Source organism: Hylobates moloch, unplaced genomic scaffold (assembly GCF_009828535.3).
Source record: "Hylobates moloch isolate HMO894 unplaced genomic scaffold, HMol_V3 SCAFFOLD_6, whole genome shotgun sequence".
NCBI lineage: Eukaryota > Metazoa > Chordata > Mammalia > Primates > Hylobatidae > Hylobates > Hylobates moloch.
This window is the reverse complement of record NW_026652281.1, coordinates 29,227,524-29,247,725: the sequence shown is the minus strand read 5'-3', so window position 1 is coordinate 29,247,725 and position 20,202 is coordinate 29,227,524. Positions and strand designations below refer to the sequence as shown.

Here is a 20,202-nt window from a genome sequence, read left to right as displayed (position 1 = left end):
TGTACCATGAGGACAAGTAAGAGACACGGGAAGTTCAGGCCAGAGGATGAGCCTGAAGGAGGTTGGGGTGATGGGGCTGGAAATGAAGAGAAGGCAGAGGAGTGTTTTGAAGGTGAGGAAGAGAGAGAGTGGGACCCACGATGACACTGAGCCAGAGAGTTTTAGTTTGAATGACTGATGGGAAGATGAGATATGGAGCCCTAGAAGAGAAGCTGTTTGGAAGAAAGAACATTTATGAATTTAGTTTTGACCCATCCCTTTACTGAATTAGTGAGCCTCTTCCAGATTAAACCAGCCCGTGTGCCCTCCTTTGTCCTGAAGCGGCTTGGGTGACAAAAAGATAGAGGAGACAGAAGTATATACCACAGGATAGGGGCTCGGGCTTCCATGGCCTCTTCCTCCTTCTCTGTAAGAAAAGGACTGCATTTGTGGAAAGGGGAAATGAGGCTCCAGCTCCTTTCCAGGAGATGAGATGTTGTTTCCTGGAAATGTCTGTTCCCAGGTCCCCATTGGGAATGATTTGCCGCCAGCCCTGTCGTTGAGTAAATTTCTTCGTGTTGTTAGGCTAAGGCGGATGGGGGCGGATGTGTGTTGCCTGTGGAGTACATGAACATATGGGCTCAGGGTACAGATGGGAAGAGGCCCAGAACTGGGTGACACATCATATTTTCCCCACAAACATTCAAAAACGATGTGTGCTTTTCTTAGGGGAAAAAATCAAAGGGAAAGTACTCAAGACATGTTATAATTCTGATTGCTCTCTAAATTGAAAAAGGTTTTATTGTCTTGTTTTTTTGTTTGTTTGTTTTTTGAGACAGAGTTTCGGTCTTTTGCCCAGGCTAGACTGCAGTGGCGCGATCTCTGCTCACTGCAACCTCTGCCTCCTGGGCTCAAGCGATTCTCCTGCCTTAGTCTCCCAAGTAGCTGGGACCACAGGTGCCCACTACCACGCCTGGCTAATTTTTGTATTTTTAGTAGATACAGGGTTTCACTGTGTTGGCCAGGCTGGTCTCAAACTCCTGGCCTCAGGTGATCCACCTGCCTCAGCCTCCCAAAGTGCTGGGATTACAGGCGTGAGCCACCGTGCCTGGCCTCATTATCTTACTTAAGCTTTACAGCAACCCTAGGAAGGAGGTTATTATTATACTCATTTTACAAATGAAGTGACTGAGGCCCAGAGAAATTAAGTTACTATCTCAAGTCATATAGTAAGTAGCAGAGATTAACTTGAACTCAGATATGTCCAACTCTAAGCTGTTACATTATAATACACAACCTTAAGAAAAGAAGCTTCTTCTTGAAAGTATGGGAAGATCTAATAAATGTCTAGCTAAGTGAAGTAAGATGAAAGAAAAGAAAGGGACCAGGTCTCCCTGCAGGGAAGAAACAGACCGTAAGGAAGATCAACCCAGCTGGGCTTGAAACAGCTACCAGGGAAGAACCTGAGCAGTTTATAAACATTTTAAAATATAATCTAAAATGACAATATACTTACACTGTTCAAAAGTCAGAATGTAAATTTATAGAGTGGAAATGCTCTTTCTCATCTTTGCCACCCACTGCAGTTCTGACTCTCAACCCTTGTCCTTGCTTCCAAGAGACAACTTGGCCTCCCAAAGTGCTGGGATTACAGGCATGAGCCACTGCGTCCAGCCTGGAAAAGTTTTTGAAACTTATTTTTCAAAAAAAATTTGGTTTGAAAATAGCCACACGGGTAAAAACTACATGATGAGAAAACTCTCTTGTCGTCTAGAGAGGGAATGGAGAATAGAAGTGCTTGGCTAGCATTCTCTGGAATGTTGTCTTTTCAAGAAACCACCTTCTGGCCGGGTGCGGTGGCTCACGCTTGTAATCCCAGCACTTTGGGAGGCCAAGGCGGGCGGATCACGAGGTCAGGAGATCGAGACCACGGTGAAACCCCGTCTCTACTAAAAATACAAAAAATTAGCCGGGCATGGTGGCGGGCGCCTGTAGTCCCAGCTACTCGGAGAGGCTGAGGCAGGAGAATGGCGTGAACCCGGGAGGCAGAGCTTGCAGTGAGCCGAGATCGCGCCACTGCACTCCAGCCTGGGCGACAGAGCGAGACTCCGTCTCAAAAAAAAAAAAAAGAAACCACCTTCTGCTACCTTAAAAACAAAAGGAGGTTTAACAGAATGCAAATGGAAGTGAGAATGGGAGAGGCACAGATGAGAAGACAGCAGAACTCGGCGAGTAAGTGACCACCCAAACCAAGGGAGGAGTCAGTGATGACCGAGTGACAAGGTTGTGAAGGGAGCCAGAGAGGTTAAAACAGAGAGAAAAAAATACCAGGTTGGTGATGGAGAGAGGATGAGAAATTTAACTTGGGAAATATCATATGTTGCCTTGTTAGCCAGAATTTCTAGAAATTTACAGAGAAATTTACCTTAAAATTGGAAAGTTTTTCTTGGCATATTGAGAGTTTAATTAGTTTAGTATTTTATTACTAGGGATCATGTTCAGTTTTACATGAGGTTTTGCAATGGAAGAATGCTATAAAATGTCAGGCCTCTGTTTATATTCAATTCGGTAGAGAATAAACTACATTCAAGTGCCAGCATATTTATTGCAGCCAGCACTCAGTGTTTCTTTGCTTTCTAAATGCTGATTTAGTGTTTTCATTGGTGGTGCAAGTGTGAAGAGAGACTTGAGCATGAATCATGGAAGACAGACGTAGATGCTCATTCTGCAGGCCTAGGACCCAGCGAGTGCCACAGCTGTGCTGCTCACAGCTAGTGGTGGGATTCTGGGCATGCCTTTCAGCCTCCTTGGATGGCCTTGTTTTCCTCGCTTGTGAAATGAGGTTAGATGGTATCAGCAGTCTTGCCAACACCCAAGTTATCTGATTCTAACAGAAATTAGAAGACAATGTTCTTTTTTTGCTTCTAACAATAACATTTTTACACAATTTATACTTAAAACATGGAAACAAGTACTACATGATAGAAAGGCCTACCTTCCCACACTTACCTTTTGTGCACCCCATTTGGGCAGGCAGCTTGAATGGCAGCTGCGGTGATGACAGACCTGAGCAGTCTCTGCCCCAGTGCTGGCCCTCAGCAGCAGCTGTTCACACTGCTTAACTCACCACTCTACCTGGCCTTGGGAGGTCTTTTACCTTTCTATTAAATAGAAAGGTGTTCTTCCTGTTTTCCATACAGTTTGCTTTTTGTGCTTTCTGTCTGGTGAATCATGGATGCTTTTGCAATATGATATGAAGAGAAAAAAGCCAGCAGATATAGGCTCAAATCCCAGCATTCTGCTGAACAGATATGTTAACTTTATGAAGCTGGGTTTCTGCACCTGTAATCTGAGGATAATGATGCCCACCTCCCAGGGTTTTGGCGAGGACTGAGTGGACCACAGTGAGAGCACCATGCACACTGTGGACATCTCCAGGTGCTTAGCAGCAGGATTTCCCCAGCCTTGTCTAGACATGGACCATGCAAGGCCATGTCTAGACAAGGTTGGGGAAATCCTGTGCTGTGCAAGGCCTCCTTTATGTGAGAAGTGAGTCTGACCATCCGCCGTCTCTGTTAGAACATCTGGAAAACGCTTCTGAGCATATTGTTTATCTCAGTCACTGAGTCTCCTGGAATAATTCCTTCTCAGCCTGCCTTCCTCCCTGCTTCATCAATGACTCTTTCCTCTTTGAAGAAGAGGAGAGAGAAAAGAGGAGTAAGTTGAATAGAGGAGGGGGAAGCTATAATTAGCGCCATGGTTTAGGCAGGCCATTGGAAGAGTTAGCATGGGCAGGATTCAGCATACGAGGAGGGTACAGAGAGGACTGATGGGAAGAGAGGAAGATTGAACAGAAAGAAAATGAAATTAATCTTGGCAGCCATGGCATTAAGCAGTAGGGATTAGGGAACGTCCTGGGAATGCCAAAGTATAAAGGCCAAGGTGTTTTATAGACATTTCCAGTTCTGTCTGGGACTGTAGAATTAGATGAAATAAACAAATGAAAATATCTTTTTATGCAGACACAAATGTCATCACTCTTTTGATGATTTTGTTGAATGTGCTGCTGATAAGGATGTGGGTAGCTATAAAGGAAGTATTTTTCTTGGGGTATGTGATAAGCAGTTAATGAAACTGTGCCAGCGAGAGCATGTGTGTCTAGAGATTGTTCTGGGAGGGTAGGGGTTAGGCCTCATGGCCTCTCCTCTCAGCCCTGCCCTATTGTGCAGGGTCCTGCTAAATATGCTGCTTAACCTCTCTGCTCTGACACTCGCTTTGGAAACTGGGATTGCCACCCACTTTCCCTGGGTGTGGGGAGAGTGAAATGATGTAAGTGATAGTCTCTTGCTCTGAGATGCCGAGATAACATGAAGTACACACACACGGAAGAGAAAGATCTGATTTTCTCATGGCCACCATCATGTGTTTGCAGAGAGAGAGGGAGAGAAGTACCAGATAAGTTGGCCTCAGACTTCCCTAATGACAGATTATTTGGTATTACTGTGACACTCCAGAGTGCCTCCATGACTATCAATGCCAGTTGCACTCTCAGGGGCCGGGCTTTAGGGGTTGGGGTACAGATTAGCCCTGCGCTCCTGCTGCAGAGCTGTGCTCACCAAGAAAAAGGCCAAGAGCCAGCTATATTCCTTAGCACAAATTGCTTTCATGAAGCTGGGTCTGGACAGATTCTTCAGCCATTAGGCCACCAGGCAGGGCTCCTAGGGCTAGAAGTCCTGGCTGCCTCCTCTCTCCTCTTTGCCTTGAAGCATGGGTGATGCATCCACATTGGGCGATCATCACAGTGTTGATCCCTGAACCTACCTAGAGTGTCTTAATTCACAAGTCCTAGGGAAGCATGGAAGTGCTGTGCGTAGTCATATCTACAAAGAGATATTAGCTTTTTTTTTTTTTAAACATAAGGCTATTCTGTAAAGTTTGACTGCTTCACAAATACTTACTTGAGAATCTCCCTGCTCTCTAGCCTATGTATGTGATGACTCTTCTTTCTTCCCAAATATAATAGGATAAGCAGGATGCTAACTGCTGGGACTGGTTTAAACAGCACACTTCAAATAGATCCGGGGATATCCTGGGCATTCTAGTCTCAAGTGAGAGAAGAGGAGTGTCTTAGGGAAATGCCTGTGCGGATGCTTTGCTTTTTGTTCTCCTGTTTTTGGAGAGCTCTCTCCAAAACCAGGAGTTTCCTGCTGGGTGTAGAGGTGCCCACTGGATACATGAGGCTACCATGTGCAGCCTCCTCTGCTCTTACCTGGTTTGGGGACCTTGCTGGTGCCTCCCCGACTGGGCCTGGAGCATGTGTAAGGGCCCTGCTGCCACGAAGGCAGTTGTTTTCGCATAGGACTGCAGGAGTCTTCCTCCAGCCTTGTCTTCCTGCAGCCTCACTGCACTGCCCCATCCTCCCCCAGCAGAACTGGAAAGAGTGGTTCCTGGTGACCACCTAGCCATGTGGCCACCACTGAGGTCACATTTTAGGGAAATGTGAGAGGCCTGTTCGTCTATTTAGATGCAGTATTTCTGCTCTTTGTAGCTTACCCCTGGAATTGCCAGTGAGTCATGGCCTGGGAAGTCCTTGTGATTTAGGGTCCTGCACTTCCAGGAAGAGCTTTCTCTTGACATCTTCTTTGACCCTTAGTCCCTGATGAAGTTTTCATGGCATGAAGGGCCAGTCAGAATTTGGGGAGATAACACAAAAGAACACAAAAATACGGTTTCTAAGGTATAAGCGTCATATCTCTGTGAGTTAGTCACATAGTAATGTAGGCCAAAGAAAATAAGAAATGTAGAGGTATGTTTGTAAATTGGTGTTGATTTGGTATTTCTTTTGGCCTCCTTCCCAAATTAGTATTGGGCATTTGATTTTCATTTAGGTCAATAATAATGCTCATTACTGCTTGAGAACTCTATGTGCATCAGGCAATATGTTATTTGCTTCACGTGGTTCTCGTTAAATCTTAATAGCAATTCTGTGACATTGATGATGTTATTCTCATCTTACAGAAGTGCAAAATTACTCAGGGGTGTTAAATAATTTGCACATCTACACAACCAGAAAGTGACATAAATAGACTCTGAACCAGGCCTTGGAGAGTTTGTCCATCACCTTCCACTTTTTTTGCCAGATGCCTGGTAGTTTCAAGGCAGAGTGTTATTGCTACAGAGTATAGAAATAAAATCAAGAAGCTTACCATGTAGGGAGAGTAAGATGGATAAACAACCAAAGATAATATAAGGACAGCTGTGATAGATACCAAAAAGTGTTACCAAGAAAGGTCAACCAAGGTGCAGTAGGGGCTAAAGGAAGAGGTTGAGATCATACATACCTAACTGGGGTCACCCAAGAAAAGCCTTCTTAGAAGTGGTGCACTTGAATCTTACTTGGGGGGGTGGATAAGGAAAGATTTGTGGGTGGCAATGACTGCCAAATGCCCAGGTAAATAAACAGGCTCCTAAAGAAACTATTAGATTGTATATATGCATGTGTGTGTATGTGTACATGTGTGTATTGTGTATGCCTGGATACACTCACACTTACATTCATTATGAAAACCTTATATACTCCTCCAAAGCAAAAGGCTAATGATTTTAAGTAGCAACCTTGTCCAAACTCTGTTTAGTTCTCCCGAGAACAGAAACACCTCTGAGCAATACGTATTATTAATAGACGTTCATGTTTATACAGGTAGGAATAAGGTGTTTTTTTTATTTTCTTTTTTTCAGGCATCTGAAAGGTTTTTTTTTTAAGTATCTGTTTCTTTTTTCAAGCATGTTGAAACATTAGACTTCCTGTTTCTGCTTGATTTTGAACATACTCCTGTTTGCTTGTCACAGGTAATCTTGCATTTCTATGTAGTTGTAGTTTATAGGGAGCAAGTGCAGGCAGTAACCAGTCCATCCCTGTTGTGAATGTGGAGACCTCTCTGGACTCACAATTAAAGGCTACATAATACATTCCACTACAAGTGACGAAACCTAGCTCCCAGAATAACAAGCAAGACAACTTTCAAAGTGACTGTTGTTGACCAGTGCCTTCTGTGCATTTATGTGGTAAGCTTATGGTAGATTTTTCAAAAGGATAGTATAAATTATTTTGAATTATTCTTGAGAAGGACTGAGTCTCCCGGAAGGTGATGCAGATTCCATAGTGTACACATCAACAGGGTGGTTGCGTGCATTCCTCAAGTCTTTATGACTCTACCAAGATACTGTGAAGTTGTCCTTCCGATTGCATACGGGGAGAAAATGCTGAAACTAGGTGAGTTAAAACGGCCTTCAGAATATGTTTAGATGTAATGTCTTTGTTGAAATCCGGTAAAATGTTCAGATGACTAACATAGTATTGCTGTCTTCAAGGAAATAATGTTTGATCGTGGCTTTAGAGCGACTGTGTTCAACAAATCACTGTTTTGTTTTGTTTTGCTATGGCTCTGGGTGTGGGGAACCAGTGTTAAGCAGGGAGAGGTATGAGTATTGTGGGTGGAAAAATGGCATTTAAACTTTGCCTTTAGACAGTTTCATTTGTAAACAGATAAAGGTTTGAAATGTTTCAGAGATGGGACTCTGAAAAGATTGGATGGCTTTTTCACTCAGAGTTTCTCTTTTACATTTTCCATGCGTTTATTAATTGTAGGACACCTCTGGTTCCCAGTGGTCTGGTAGCAGTGGTAACACCGTGGGGCAACCCATAAACACAAGGGTATTTATTTGTATTCTCTTATTGGATAATTGTTTGAATATTGCTGTTGCCATTTTCTCTAACAACCAAAAAAAAAATTTACCTTACATATAAAGCATTTTGTACTTTTAAAATAACACCTTAGGTTTGTTTTAGCCATACTTAATGCTCCCACAAGTAGACTTAATTTTATTTTTAAAGTAAATTGAAAAAGTTATCAAGGATTGGAATAGAGTGTTTTAAATAGCCCTTAAAGTTATATTGGTATTTATACACTTTTGTTCAAGTTGATGTATAATATTTGCTTAGGTTTACTGAAAATTGTTCTGCTCAACAGATTTTTTGGAGCTTAAATTTAATACTAGGGAAAAACTAGAATTTAGAAGACATAAGTGGGTTTTGGTATATCTAGTCTTTTGGTCCATTATTGAACCCTTGGCAGCCAATAAATATTATTTCATAGAGTCCTGACTTCTCTTGTATGGAATGTGGTCACCTGCATATCATTTATAGTAAATGTACATTCGTCTACTAGATGCCTAGAGCTGTGCATGTGATCCTATTCGTGTGTGTGTGTGTGTGTGTGTGTGTGTGTGTGTGTGTGTGTACCCGGGAGTCTGAGGCAGGAGAATTGCTTGAACCTGGGAGGCGGAGATTTCGGTGAGCCGAGAATTGCGCCACTGCACTCCAGCCTGGCGACAGAGCGAGACTCCATCTCAAAAAAAATGGTTATGTGTCTGTGACTGTATGTCGTTGCATATATAGAGTTGAGATCAGAGCCAGTTTTGCTTGGGAGGGTTTTGTGGAAAAAGTGAGTTTTGGGTAGAGTTCCAAAGGGAGGGTAGGTAGCGTACTTTGGCAGAAAGACGTGTACATAAGGCCTCCAAGACTGGAGTGATTAAGTCGTAAGCATTCAAGGGTAAGCATGAACCATTTGAGAACGAACTGTAAATTCGTGGTTGAAAATAGCCAGGCTAGAAGTGAAGGGGAGGCAAGGTTGTGCGTGCCAAGCTGAGAACTGTAGTGGCAGAGTGGCGCATAGCAGCTTGTCTACTCTGTTCCTGGTAAATTTCACTCTTGGATATCAGCACATCCTAACCATGTTGCCATCTAGTGGAACTGGCTGAATTGCCTGTGGGAGCATCATCGCCTTTTCCCACTTCAGGATAAACTCCAGTGTGATATCCTGGCAATAGGGAAACGTACTTCTCTTTTACCTAGGGATTTAATGAAGAATGAGACAGAGGAGGTGGGTGCTCTCCCCAGATGACATTAATTTAAGGAATTTCTCATGGACAATGTCTGCAGTGCAGGGCATGATGGCTGAGAATGCTGGGTGTACATGTCCATCAGCTTAAGGCATGGAGCGAGCAGGAAGCAGTGCTTGGGAGGTTCTGCAGTGGAGTGAAAGGATACCGCATCTCACTCTGGGCCCTTTATGTTTCACCTGGGCTGGCTTGTTTTTGTCATGTGGTAACAGAGTCCATCCCAGTGGCAGAGAGAGCCCTCTGACCATAAGCACCACACCCCACAGACCCCAGACCGAAGACACTGTAAAGGTCTGTAATCCTTCTGCCCTCCCTTCCAGCCATCCATGGACATATCTGTTCAGCAAATACTTCTTGAATTGTGTCCCAGGCACCTTCCAGGTACTAAGGCAGTGAACAAAGCAGATAGAAATCCCTGCTCTTGGAGAGCTGATGTTCTAGGTGGGGCAATAAACATCAACAAAATAAATAAGTAAAATATATAGTAAGTGGAGCACCGAGTGCTAAGTAGAAAAAAATATTTTCAAGCTGAAGAGGGAAATAGGGATTGTTGCAGGGGGTGAGGGGGTGGAGGTGGGTAATTGTGGTTGCAATTGTGAGTGAATCCTCACTGAGAATGTGATTGATACTAGACTCACCTGAGAAGTGTGAGGAAGCCAGTTGTGGATATCCTGGGGGAAGAACTTTCCAGACAGAGGGCAAGCGGCTGCAAAGGCCCTGAGGTGAGAATGGGCCTGATGTGTTCCAGAAACAGTACAGAGGCTTAAGGGAGGGGGAGGGATGAGTCAGAGAGGTGGTGAGGGGCTAGATGGTGGGGCCTTGTGGACAGTTTTAATGAATTTGACTTGTACTGGGCATGAGATGAGAAGCCATTTGATTTAGTCCAATCTTCTCATTTACAAATGCAGCGTAGGCCAAAGAAATCAAGGCAGGTGTCCCTGATCATCCAGCCTCATGGTGTGAGAGCTGGGATGAAAACCTGCCTCCTGCCTCTGGCACTCTTCCAGCCACCCTGCCTGCCCTGGGGGATACGTAGCCACGTGCAGGTGCAGACTTCCAAGTGCAGTTGTCTGAGAGGAAGAAAAGTGCTGTGGGCTCCTTCAGCACCTGTGTTTCAACATGGTTCATCTTAGTTGTTCCCCTGCTGTGTCCCTGTCTACCTATAGAGGCCTCATAACAAACACAGAAAGGCTTAGACCTCTTATTTCAGAGAAATACTCTGCTGAATATTGCCTTCCTTTGTTTTGCTATGGAGATAAATCCTTCAGGTTTTCCCAATGGTATTCTGCCCATTAGCTGTGAAGCACAAGAACCTACAGTCTCATAAAGCCTCCCCTATTTCTTATTTGCATTCATTTTTAAGCTATTTGGATATAATAAATATAAAATTTCTACAGTCCTGAGAAGTTTGATCACCATTCTCAGTATCACCCCCTCACCCTGAAAATTGGTAAGACTGAATATTAAATGTTATTTAAAATGAATTTGAAAACAGAATTACTAGTTGAGGAGAGAATGTGAACTCACCACCAAATACAGCTTAACATGGACCATTTTGGCCCAATACTCACTGTCTTCTTATTTTCCTTTGAACAAGCTCAAGCCTTTTTTTCCCCTTCTATCTCCTTTAGATCTTATGACCACTGTCCTCTGGACACAGGCCAAATCCTCTAATATCACTTTATGATGAAAGTCAGACCAGTGCTAAGTATAGAAGAAAGTGACTTTGTGCTGTCATCTGCATTGTCTCCTGTTGTTTAATCGTCTCCTAGCCTGTATCCAGTGGACAAAGTGACATGAAATATTTGCTTGTGGAGAGAACTCATCCTGAATTCTCTTGCCTCATTCTTTCCCTTCCTCTTATAGCAGAGCTCCCATTCTAGACTATATGAGATTTACCTCATCATCATATCTTGCACTTACATTTGTTGTATAGCACTATTTCTTTTTTGCCAACCAAGGTGATTTCATGTTTATTTATATATGTTGTCTGTAAATGAGCTTGATATCCCACCAGCTTGAGCCATTAGAGTTAGCATTGATTTGCATCCTTTGGTATCATTTCTCCTTTCAGTAAAATTGCCTGTCACTAGAACCTGAGGGCATAGACCTCTGTGGTCTTTTGGTTTCTATTTTTAGGAGAGTGGTGCTCCTCGGGGAGCTGTCTGAGCTGGATTTGATGAGAAGCTGAGAATGAGTGCTTGCTGGAGGTAATTTCGTTATCAAAACTCAGGGTCATGTGCTTGGAAGTTAGCAGCCAGAAAAAAAAATAAAAATAAAATTAAAAATGTCGAGGCTAATAGGACAACAAAGTACATGCAGAAATGCAGATATTAATGCAGGGCTGCCATGAGCAGTAGGCCATAAGAAAGCTTGACAAGAAGCATTTCTACAGTTCCTGTTTACCAGCTAAACCAGAGCATTACAGCATTTGCTGCATGTGGGAAATGGAGAATGAGAGTGCTCAGTTAAAGTTGCCACCAAAGAAACCTTCATTAACACCCTAACTGATTTCCCCACCTTCCAGAAAGTCTTTCTGTTGGAATTCAGTATCTCAGCTATAAGACTGCCGAGTAGAAGTGCAGAAATGCAATTTGCTGTCTGCGGAGCCCCAAGTGGACTTTGAGCACATTCTAAGACAAAAATCTGGCCAGACCTTAATAGGCCAGGGCTTTCTGCTGATTTGCCCCTCTCCTGCTAACTGCTGAATAATGTTCCTCCCCTTCACCACATGTGCCCCTGAGCTCCTCATTACACCTTCAGCTCCTGGGAGAGATCCCAAGGCAGACCTGACATCCTCATTCCTGGCTCCTTATTCCAGATTGGAATCTGGAACTTTGACACACACACACATCTTCTCAGCACCTTGTCACACCCTACAAGTCTTGTCCTTTTTGCTCCTGTCAGGCAGGCAGCCACCCCCAGTATGACAAGGATATTCTCACATGGGGATTATCAGGAAGCCCCATCAGGGAGGGTGGGGCAGCACCAAGCTGAGAGTCAGGAAGATCAGAGACCCAGGTCCTACCTTACAGACTCCCTACCCCATCTGTGCCTCTGTGGTGTCTTAGCATCCACCCACTTTTCCCCAGCCTTGGGACTCTGCTCTCTGCTATCACTGTCACCAGACAGGCCAGACATGGCCCTGCTGGAGAGGAGGCTTTCGGACTACCCTCTGGCCTTTGTTGGACAGCAGGCTTGAGGAAATGGGCAAAAGCATTGATCAGCTGTGCATCCTTGGGCTCCTTCACTCACTGTCCTTCAGGTGTTGGGAATGTTGTAAAGCCAGCAGCAAGATTAGAAATTTTCATGCACTATTCCTCCTTAGCTGCCCAGGATATTACATCCGTTGTAGCTTTTACTGTACAAGAAAGAGAAACCCCAGGTTAGACTTGTTCATACAAAAGAGATTTTTTTTGTTGGCTCATAACTGGAACAAAGTTTTGATTTAGCAGTTCAGTGATGTCAAGAACCTATTTTCTAGCTTGCGCAACATCGTGAGACTGAGACTCTATATCTACAAAAAATAAAAAAGAATTAGCCTGGCATGGTGGTGTGTACCTGTAGTCCCAGCTACTCAGGAGGCTTAGGCGGGAGGATGTCTTGAGCCCAGGAATTTGAGGCTGCATTGAGCTATGATTGTGCCACTGCACTTCAGCCTGGACAATAGAGCAAGACTTCATCTCTTAAAACAAAAAAAGGCCCCATTTTCTGCCTTGTGTGATTGAGCTTCATCCTGAATTGGCTTCTCTGATGTTGATAAAATTCTACAGCAATTCTAGACTTCATATCCACTATACACTGTCCAGAAGCAGAGAGAGAACTAGCTTCTTGTGGTTGTGTCAGAGAAGCAAGTGACTTTTTCTAGAAGCTCCCAACACATTTCTGATGTCTCAGTGACCAGCTTATTGGCTATAGTATCTGCTGTGATGATTGGCTTAGGCTTGGGTTGCCTAAACCCGTCACTCTATGGCAAGGGGGTATGGGATTTCTGTGATTTATTTAAAATGATCAGGATTGCTACCCAGGGAGAGAGAAATGGACATGCTGTTGGGTCAGCCACGATGTCTGCTACACAGGTCTCCTCTTGTGTGTTTTTTTTTTCTTTAACTGAGTTTCTCTAATTTGGTGACTGGCTATGGTATGTAGTAAATGGGGCCCTGTATATGGGATTGCCAACCCCTGTTGACAAATGTCAGATGCTATCAGGGAGAGCAAGAACAAGATTTTGTGAACCGAAGTAGCACTACAGATCACAAAGGGATTCTCAGAGGTCGATAAAGCATCACCAAGGTACTAGTAGGTCTGGTAAGTTGAACAATGAGAATAAGAAGTGGAGCAAATTAATTATAGACGGCTCTTCAATCTATGGTAATTATATGCTCCGATAAAATACTGAAGTCCAATATAATTTGTATTAAAAACTTTAATAAGGCCATATGTTTCTGCAAAGAATGGCCTTACATTTCATAGCTATGACCTTAATCACCATATTTGATTAATTATTTTATCCATTTTAATGGAAATAAATGGGCTGTGGATAATGTAAAGCTTTGGAAGCTGCACACAAATTGCCCACACAAATGGGGCAGTCAGTCACAGAGTTTCATTTAGTTTTCTCTAGATGAGTCCCCCAGGAGGCTGGCTGTCTAGAGCAGGGGAAGGGGCTGGGCAACATTCAGAAGGCTGGTGAAAATGAAAGTCACAGTGACACAAGAAAACATCATCTTGTGGTAAGTCAGTTGGAGCAGAAGAGGTAGCCATTTATCTTTTAGATGAAATCTGTGGCTGGAGTATAGGATTCCAAACTCCAGAGCGTTGTCCCTAGCCAGCCATTCTTCCCCACCGCATGAAATGTGTGGAAATACATGCACAGGGGGCCAGCCAGAGCAGAGGAACCGTTTATTACCAGGGGGCTTTCACCCAGACCCTAACGAGGAACTTGAGTGAGCTAGACTGCCCATGTGGGTCATAGAAACTCGACTCAGGAACACTGGGCTAGGCTGCAGAGGACCACTGTGCCCAAAGGCATGCCCTGCTCCCAGGAGGCTGGTTGCAGAAAGGAGCCCTGAGCTCCTGAGGCCACCATGGAGGTCCTAGAGATTTAATTCTATTGACAGTACTCATCATATCAACTTGCTGGGCCTATTTTCTCATTTGTGAACAAGTTTGAGCAATGGGGAGATTGAATAAGACAACCTCGAAACCTTCCTTTGAGCATTAGCTTTCCGATTCTTGGGTTCTGGGCAGGGTGTGGCAGGAAGTGTCATGGAGAGCTGAGGTGGGGGTAGGGGTGGGGACTTTGGTCCTCCATATCCGGACATAAGAACAGACAGGTGATGGCACAGTTTCTGTGGTATGTGCTGCAGATGTCTTAAATAGCCACCAAGTGGCTGGACTGGCTGAGTGGCGGTTTGAATTGCACCAAGTTGAGTATTTTTAGTTGGATACCACAGATAGTGCATTTATGGCCTCAGTTCACCAAATAGAGGGGTCGTTTCCTTTGCCAAGCCAGAATTGGATGTTGGCTGCCAGGCTTGTGTTCTGGGACATCCAGATGGCAGAGGTATTGTGGGAGCGGTGCACATGAAGGAAGCTCAGTGACTCCTGGCAGGTACTTCTGTTATAAAGCGGTTTCAAAGCCATAGACACATTTTATTCAGAGCGGGTGAGCTTCACTGGTGTTTTTGGTCTCCTGCTTTTTTTTTTTTTAAATCTGATTACAATGGTGTTGCACACTGTTGTGGTTTATTGTTTTTTAGTGATCCTGTTGCTCAATAACCCTCCAGCGCTCTGCTCTGAAACAGCACCAGAACTCCACCTAAGCGAGAGGTCGCTTATTTGTTTTTAATGTTAGTCTATATAAGTCAGTGGTCCCAAACTCAAATGTCCACAGGAACCAGGCAAGTAATATGAATGTGTAAATGGTGCTCTATGTGAACAATCTCAGGTCGTGAGACCTGTGGTAAATTTAGAAACAACAGGTCTCATCTAAAGGCATTGAAGTTCAATTAAAAAACTTAAAACAAACAAACAAACAAACAAAAAAACTATATGAGCTGGATTTGGTCCCAAGGCTACCAGCTTACGATCCTTGGGCTATAAGCCAACTGACTTCAACTATCACTGCTGTGTTTGCTCAGTCTCAGAGATACTGTATTTATGGATGTGAGCCTTTTATAATTTCATTTATATACTTGATATCAGCTTTTACCTTAGATGAGAAGACTGGCTATCTCCGGGATAAGAGTGCCACCAAAATTTTCACCCACAGATTGGAAACACATCAAAAGAAATCATATCTTCATGGAAGTCATTTTTTTTTTTTTTTTTTGGTTCCTGGCCTTTAGAGGCTGAATCTGTTTACAGAAGTAGAGATGGAAATCTCAATCAAAACAGTTCTGAGTATTTTACATCATTTAAAAAAATTTGCATCACTGAAGATAAGGAACCCTAAGCGTTTGAAACTCTCACTTCTGCTGCAAGTTGTCTACTGGCTATATTCAGTCCTGTTTGTCTTCTTGGTCTTAGGCAGGCATGGGGTTTGTGGCCAGGGCAGAACTGGGAATGGGACAAGTTTGTGTTCATTCTCCTCCCAACCCTTCTAACAGCCTTAATTTCTGTATCTCTGTTTCCTATCTGGGGTGCCCTCTAGTCCTCATCTCTGAAGGGAAGGAACAAAGAGATGAGTGAATTCTTTACTCTTAGCTGTTAGTCATCCACCAGCTTTTCCTCCAAGGGATGTTTGTGTTTTTAAAAGAAACTGATGGTAGAACAGAAAAATCAGAGTTTAACTCAACGTATCACCCTTCTAATGATAGTATTTCCTGTACTGCTAAGAGCATAATTTGGGGCTTGGTAGCCTCTCAGAGATAACACCTTGTGTTGTCCCCTTTAGGTTAGAGCTGCGGAACCAGCACCAGCCACTGAACATGAAGAAGGTTTTGACTTTATCTTTTTAAATATGCATTATTCAAACCCATGTTAGAGTCCACGCAAATTCTTGCAAATGTGTTTTTGTAATAGCTGGATGTCACCCTGCTTCCATGTATTTGGTGTTAGCCAATGGGAGAGTTATGGGAATGTCATATTCCTTCCTCAAAGCCACTTAAAGCTGTGTTAAATTTGTGGGGGTTTTTTGATAATGCTTTCTCCTCAGGGTACTCTCTCAACTTACTCCCTTCAGGAAAACTTCTTGAATGAATAGTCCACCAGTGCTGTCTCTGCTTTCTCAACACCAGATCATTCTGCAACCTCTTGCAATTTGGCTGCTATCTCTAGTCATGTTACTAAGTTCTCTTTCTCAAAGAATCTCCAGTGGTCACCCAACCATCATAGCCGTTGGTCTTCAGCCTTCACTTCTGATCGGTTATTCTCTACCTGGGGGCATTTTTCTTTCTTTTCTCCCTCTCTTCCCCTTCTTTGGCTGGCGTCACTTCTTTCTGGAACCCTTCCTTCACGACTCCCTCCCTCAGGCCTGATTGAGGTACTTCTCCTGTGAGCTTTCATAACACCTCCTGCTTTTCTGCTATTAAACTTACTGTACTATATTTTAATTAATTTGTTATATGTTTCCTCCTCCAACCCCTTCCCCACCCTCACCCATGACTAGCTCTGCGAAGGCAGATATCATGGCTGTTGTATCTACATCATTTACCTTGTACCTGTACATGGTAGGTGCTCAATAAATGTTTGTGAAGTTAACAAATACAAAAATAAAGATGACATCTGAACAGTGACATCTACAGGTTCCTTTAGAGTAGACAATGAATCCCTGGTTTCCTTCACAACCTTTGATTCTCCCTAGTTCCCATAGACCTCCAATTAGAAACTGTAGAGGGGATGTTAGATGCTATCAGTAAAAAGTGACATTCGGCCCTGAGGAAGAAGACCGTTGTCAGGAAATCCTGCCCATTCATATTCAGCCACTTCATTACCAGGCAGGAACTCTGCATTGCTTGTGTTGAACAAGTAACCGCTACCTGTTCATAAAATGTGTGAAGTGGATGAGTTTTAAGGATTCTGACCACCATCAGCAGAATAGGAAGCACATTGTTCAGGAGACCAGGCAAGTGGGCTATAATGAATTGATCATCATTATGAAGGAAGAACTTGAATATCTGACTGACCACTATAGAGAAACATAGACTAACAATTAGAGGAACTGATATAGTATTGTGTATATTCAAAACCATGTAGATAGTACTGAACTTTCTGGGTCATTTAAATAATTTTAAAAGTAGTCTTAACTATATGCAATTTTACTTTTCAGATTTTAGAATGCAGTGTCCCTTCCCTTACCGCTGAAAACCAGACTCTTATATTCAGGGAGTTACGTCTGTTCTGTAGCTCTACTATGTATTAGGACAGGCTTTCTAGAGCACTTAAAAATAATGTGAAATCCTGATCACATGCATCTTATCTCTTGAAATTGGGCAGAAATTGTTAACTGGGTGTAAAGGCAATGAAAAAGCACAACTTTATTACGCAGATTTAGCGAGCAAATGTAGGTTCATATGTATGTTATAGAACAGTGTGATTAACAACAGTCTTTTTTTAAAAGTATGTTCTATAGCTTTCATGTAGTTAAGAGTAGATTTTCTACATAATCTCTTTTAGAAATACTTTCATTGAAGACTGTGGGCTTTATAGCAGACCCAGTGCTTCGTGGAAGAGCTCTGGCTATGTGAGAAACAGATCTGATAGAAGATGCTCAAGCTCATCCCACATCAGTTACCCCACTGAGACCTCAGGCTTAGACGTGTGAAGTGGAGCTCCTTGCCCTCCCCCTTGGCCACACCTGTTCCTCCTCTGGACTTCCCCTTTCCTATTAATGTTTGCCTCCCTCTTTCCCCAAGTCAGCCAAGCTCAGAGCTTCCCAATCAGGACTACTCTCTGACTTCCCTTACTTCTGTTATTGCCTGACCCCTTCTCTTTTTTTGACATGGGGTCTTGCTTTGTTGCCCAGGCTGGTCTCAAACTCCAGGGCTCAAGTGTTCCTCCCACCTCAGTCTCCCAAATAGCTGGGATTATAGGCATGAGCCACCACACCCAGCTGTTTTTTTTTTTTTTTTGAGACAGTTTCATTCTTGTTGCCCAGGCTGCAGTGCAGTGGCACAATTTCAGCTCACTGCAACCTCTGCCTCCCTGGTTCACACAATTCCCCTGCTTCAGCCTCCTGAGTAGCTGGGATTACAGACATGCGCCACCACACCTGGCTAATTTTGTACTTTTAGTAGAGATGGGGTTTCACCATGTTGGCCAGGCCGGTCTCAAATTCCTTACCTCAGTGATCCACTCACCTTGGCCTCCCAAAGTGTTGAGATTACAGGCGTGAGCCACCATGCTCGGCCACCTGGCTCTTATTTCCTATTCTCTTGGGCCATATGGCAGATTTGCCTTGAAGTATAATTTTGTGATGTGCTCAGAGACACCATAGTGTAGAGAAAATATAGCGTGGAATGAGGTCAGAAGACCCACAGTTACTCTCAGTTCACACTCAATCCTAGCTAGGTGACCGTGGGCCAGCCACTTAATTTCTCTGAGGCTCTGTATCCTTATCAGGAACAGACAGAGTCAGTAATTCCCAAGATACCTTCCTTATAGGATTATTATGAGGGTCAGTGGCAACGTATGCAGCAGCACTTCATGAGCTAGAAAACACCACTATGCTGATACATAGTAAGAGTAGAGGTATGTTCTATTATGTCCCTAGGATTGTACTTAGCACATAATAGGTGCTTGATAAATTATGCTTATTATTTCTAAGGATATTAAGATATAGCTTAATATAAGCACATACATTGTTTGGTTCTATACTGGATTGCTGATTCAGAATTTGGGCTATGGCCAAATAGTATACTTTTGTCTTTCTCTAATAACAAGATATTAGGGACAACTAAGGTGCTACCTTTTTACATTCACAGATTAATTTCATCCGTTAAAAACAGATAACAAAATTAATTACACATTGTGCAATGAGGGATCCCAAATTGGCTTTAGGAAACACAGTATGTTGTAAATGAAAACAGTCTCTGAAGGGAAGCTCACTCCTAGGAGACTTGCTTAATAGAAAGTTTATCGCCTGCATGTCTTTATTAAAGAGGTGTCTGGAATTCCCATCTGGGATTTATTAGTCTAAATATTCAGGTGGTCCAGTGCCGGATGTTAGTTCTTAACTTAAAGGAAACAAAGTTTCCAATCTGAGGATGGTGAGATTGCTGCTCTTTTACAGTGGGCAGCCGCTGCTGGTGTCTTGCTTGCCCTGGAAATGTCATCAACTGAAATGGAATTTTGTTCAATCCATCTTATTAATAGTTCCTAAAGCAATTGTGGTGGGGTTGATAGGTGGCTAGTAAGGTTGCCTCTGTAAAGATAAGCACAATCCATTAATTAAGTCTAGAGTCCACTGGACTTCTACCGGGGATGTTTGCATTTGCTCGGCACTCTGTTTATAAGGATGTCGAAGGAAGTGCGTCCATTCTGTGCATGTTGTAAAACAGAAGGTTTGCAGCTGTCAGATTTATTTTTTTCTTGGCTCCTTTTCTGACAGAACTTTTGTAAACTTGATCGTTTGATAGATTGTCAAAAATTACTAACCTCGGTTCTGCAGATGCCATGCAAATTTTCTTGTCTTGTTTTCTTTCTTTGAAGATAGCAGATATTTATGTACATAGTTTCTTGTAAGGTACTTTTTGGGGAAGAGGAAATTAAGATTCTTCTTATATGCTATCATAATTCAATATTATGAAATTATTAAATGATTATTAGTTATATAGTGCTTTGAAAGTGTCCAACATGCATTGTATGCTCTAGAAAGGAGAACAAACAAATGCAAGGTATCATCTTGTGTTTTAAATAGCTTATGGAGCTGCCTCAGAAGACAACTAACATCAAGATTATCAACTTTAAGTATAGCACAAGTTCACTGTAGAAGTATAGGTCCATTGTGGGCTTCGGCAGGCTTTTGAGAGGAGTTGGGACCTGAGTATGGCTTTGGGTGGGGTAAAAAGAGGATACAACAGCTGAAAAAATAGATCAGCAGCAGCTGCCCCCGCTGTGTGGCCACACAGGGTGTCATGACTCATCATAAGGTTTGTCTCAAGTAATTTCCAGTTAATGAAAACAAGTGTCAAAAATTTCTGAATGATTCCTTTTCACACCACTCATATCTACGTGTGTGTGTGGGTGCACATTCATCATTTTGCCTCTAGTAGCATCATTCACACTCACTTGCATTGCTGTTGCTTTCTTTAGGAGAGA

At 43.1% G+C, this 20,202-nt stretch overlaps 1 protein-coding gene across 2 annotated transcripts in view; it reads left to right on the top strand.

Annotated features, from left to right (window-relative positions):
* Positions 1–20,202, top strand: part of TNFAIP8 (TNF alpha induced protein 8) — a 122,757-nt gene that overhangs the window by 51,791 nt on the left and 50,764 nt on the right. The window contains exon 1 of one of the 2 annotated variants that reach the window (XM_032156592.2): positions 6,796–7,252. The exons of the other annotated variant lie outside the window; for it this stretch is intronic. Coding sequence (XP_032012483.1) covers positions 7,186–7,252 — 67 coding nt within the window. The 5' untranslated portion in view covers positions 6,796–7,185. Of the gene's footprint in view, positions 1–6,795; positions 7,253–20,202 lie in introns of those variants that run through there. 2 annotated transcript variants of the gene reach the window in all.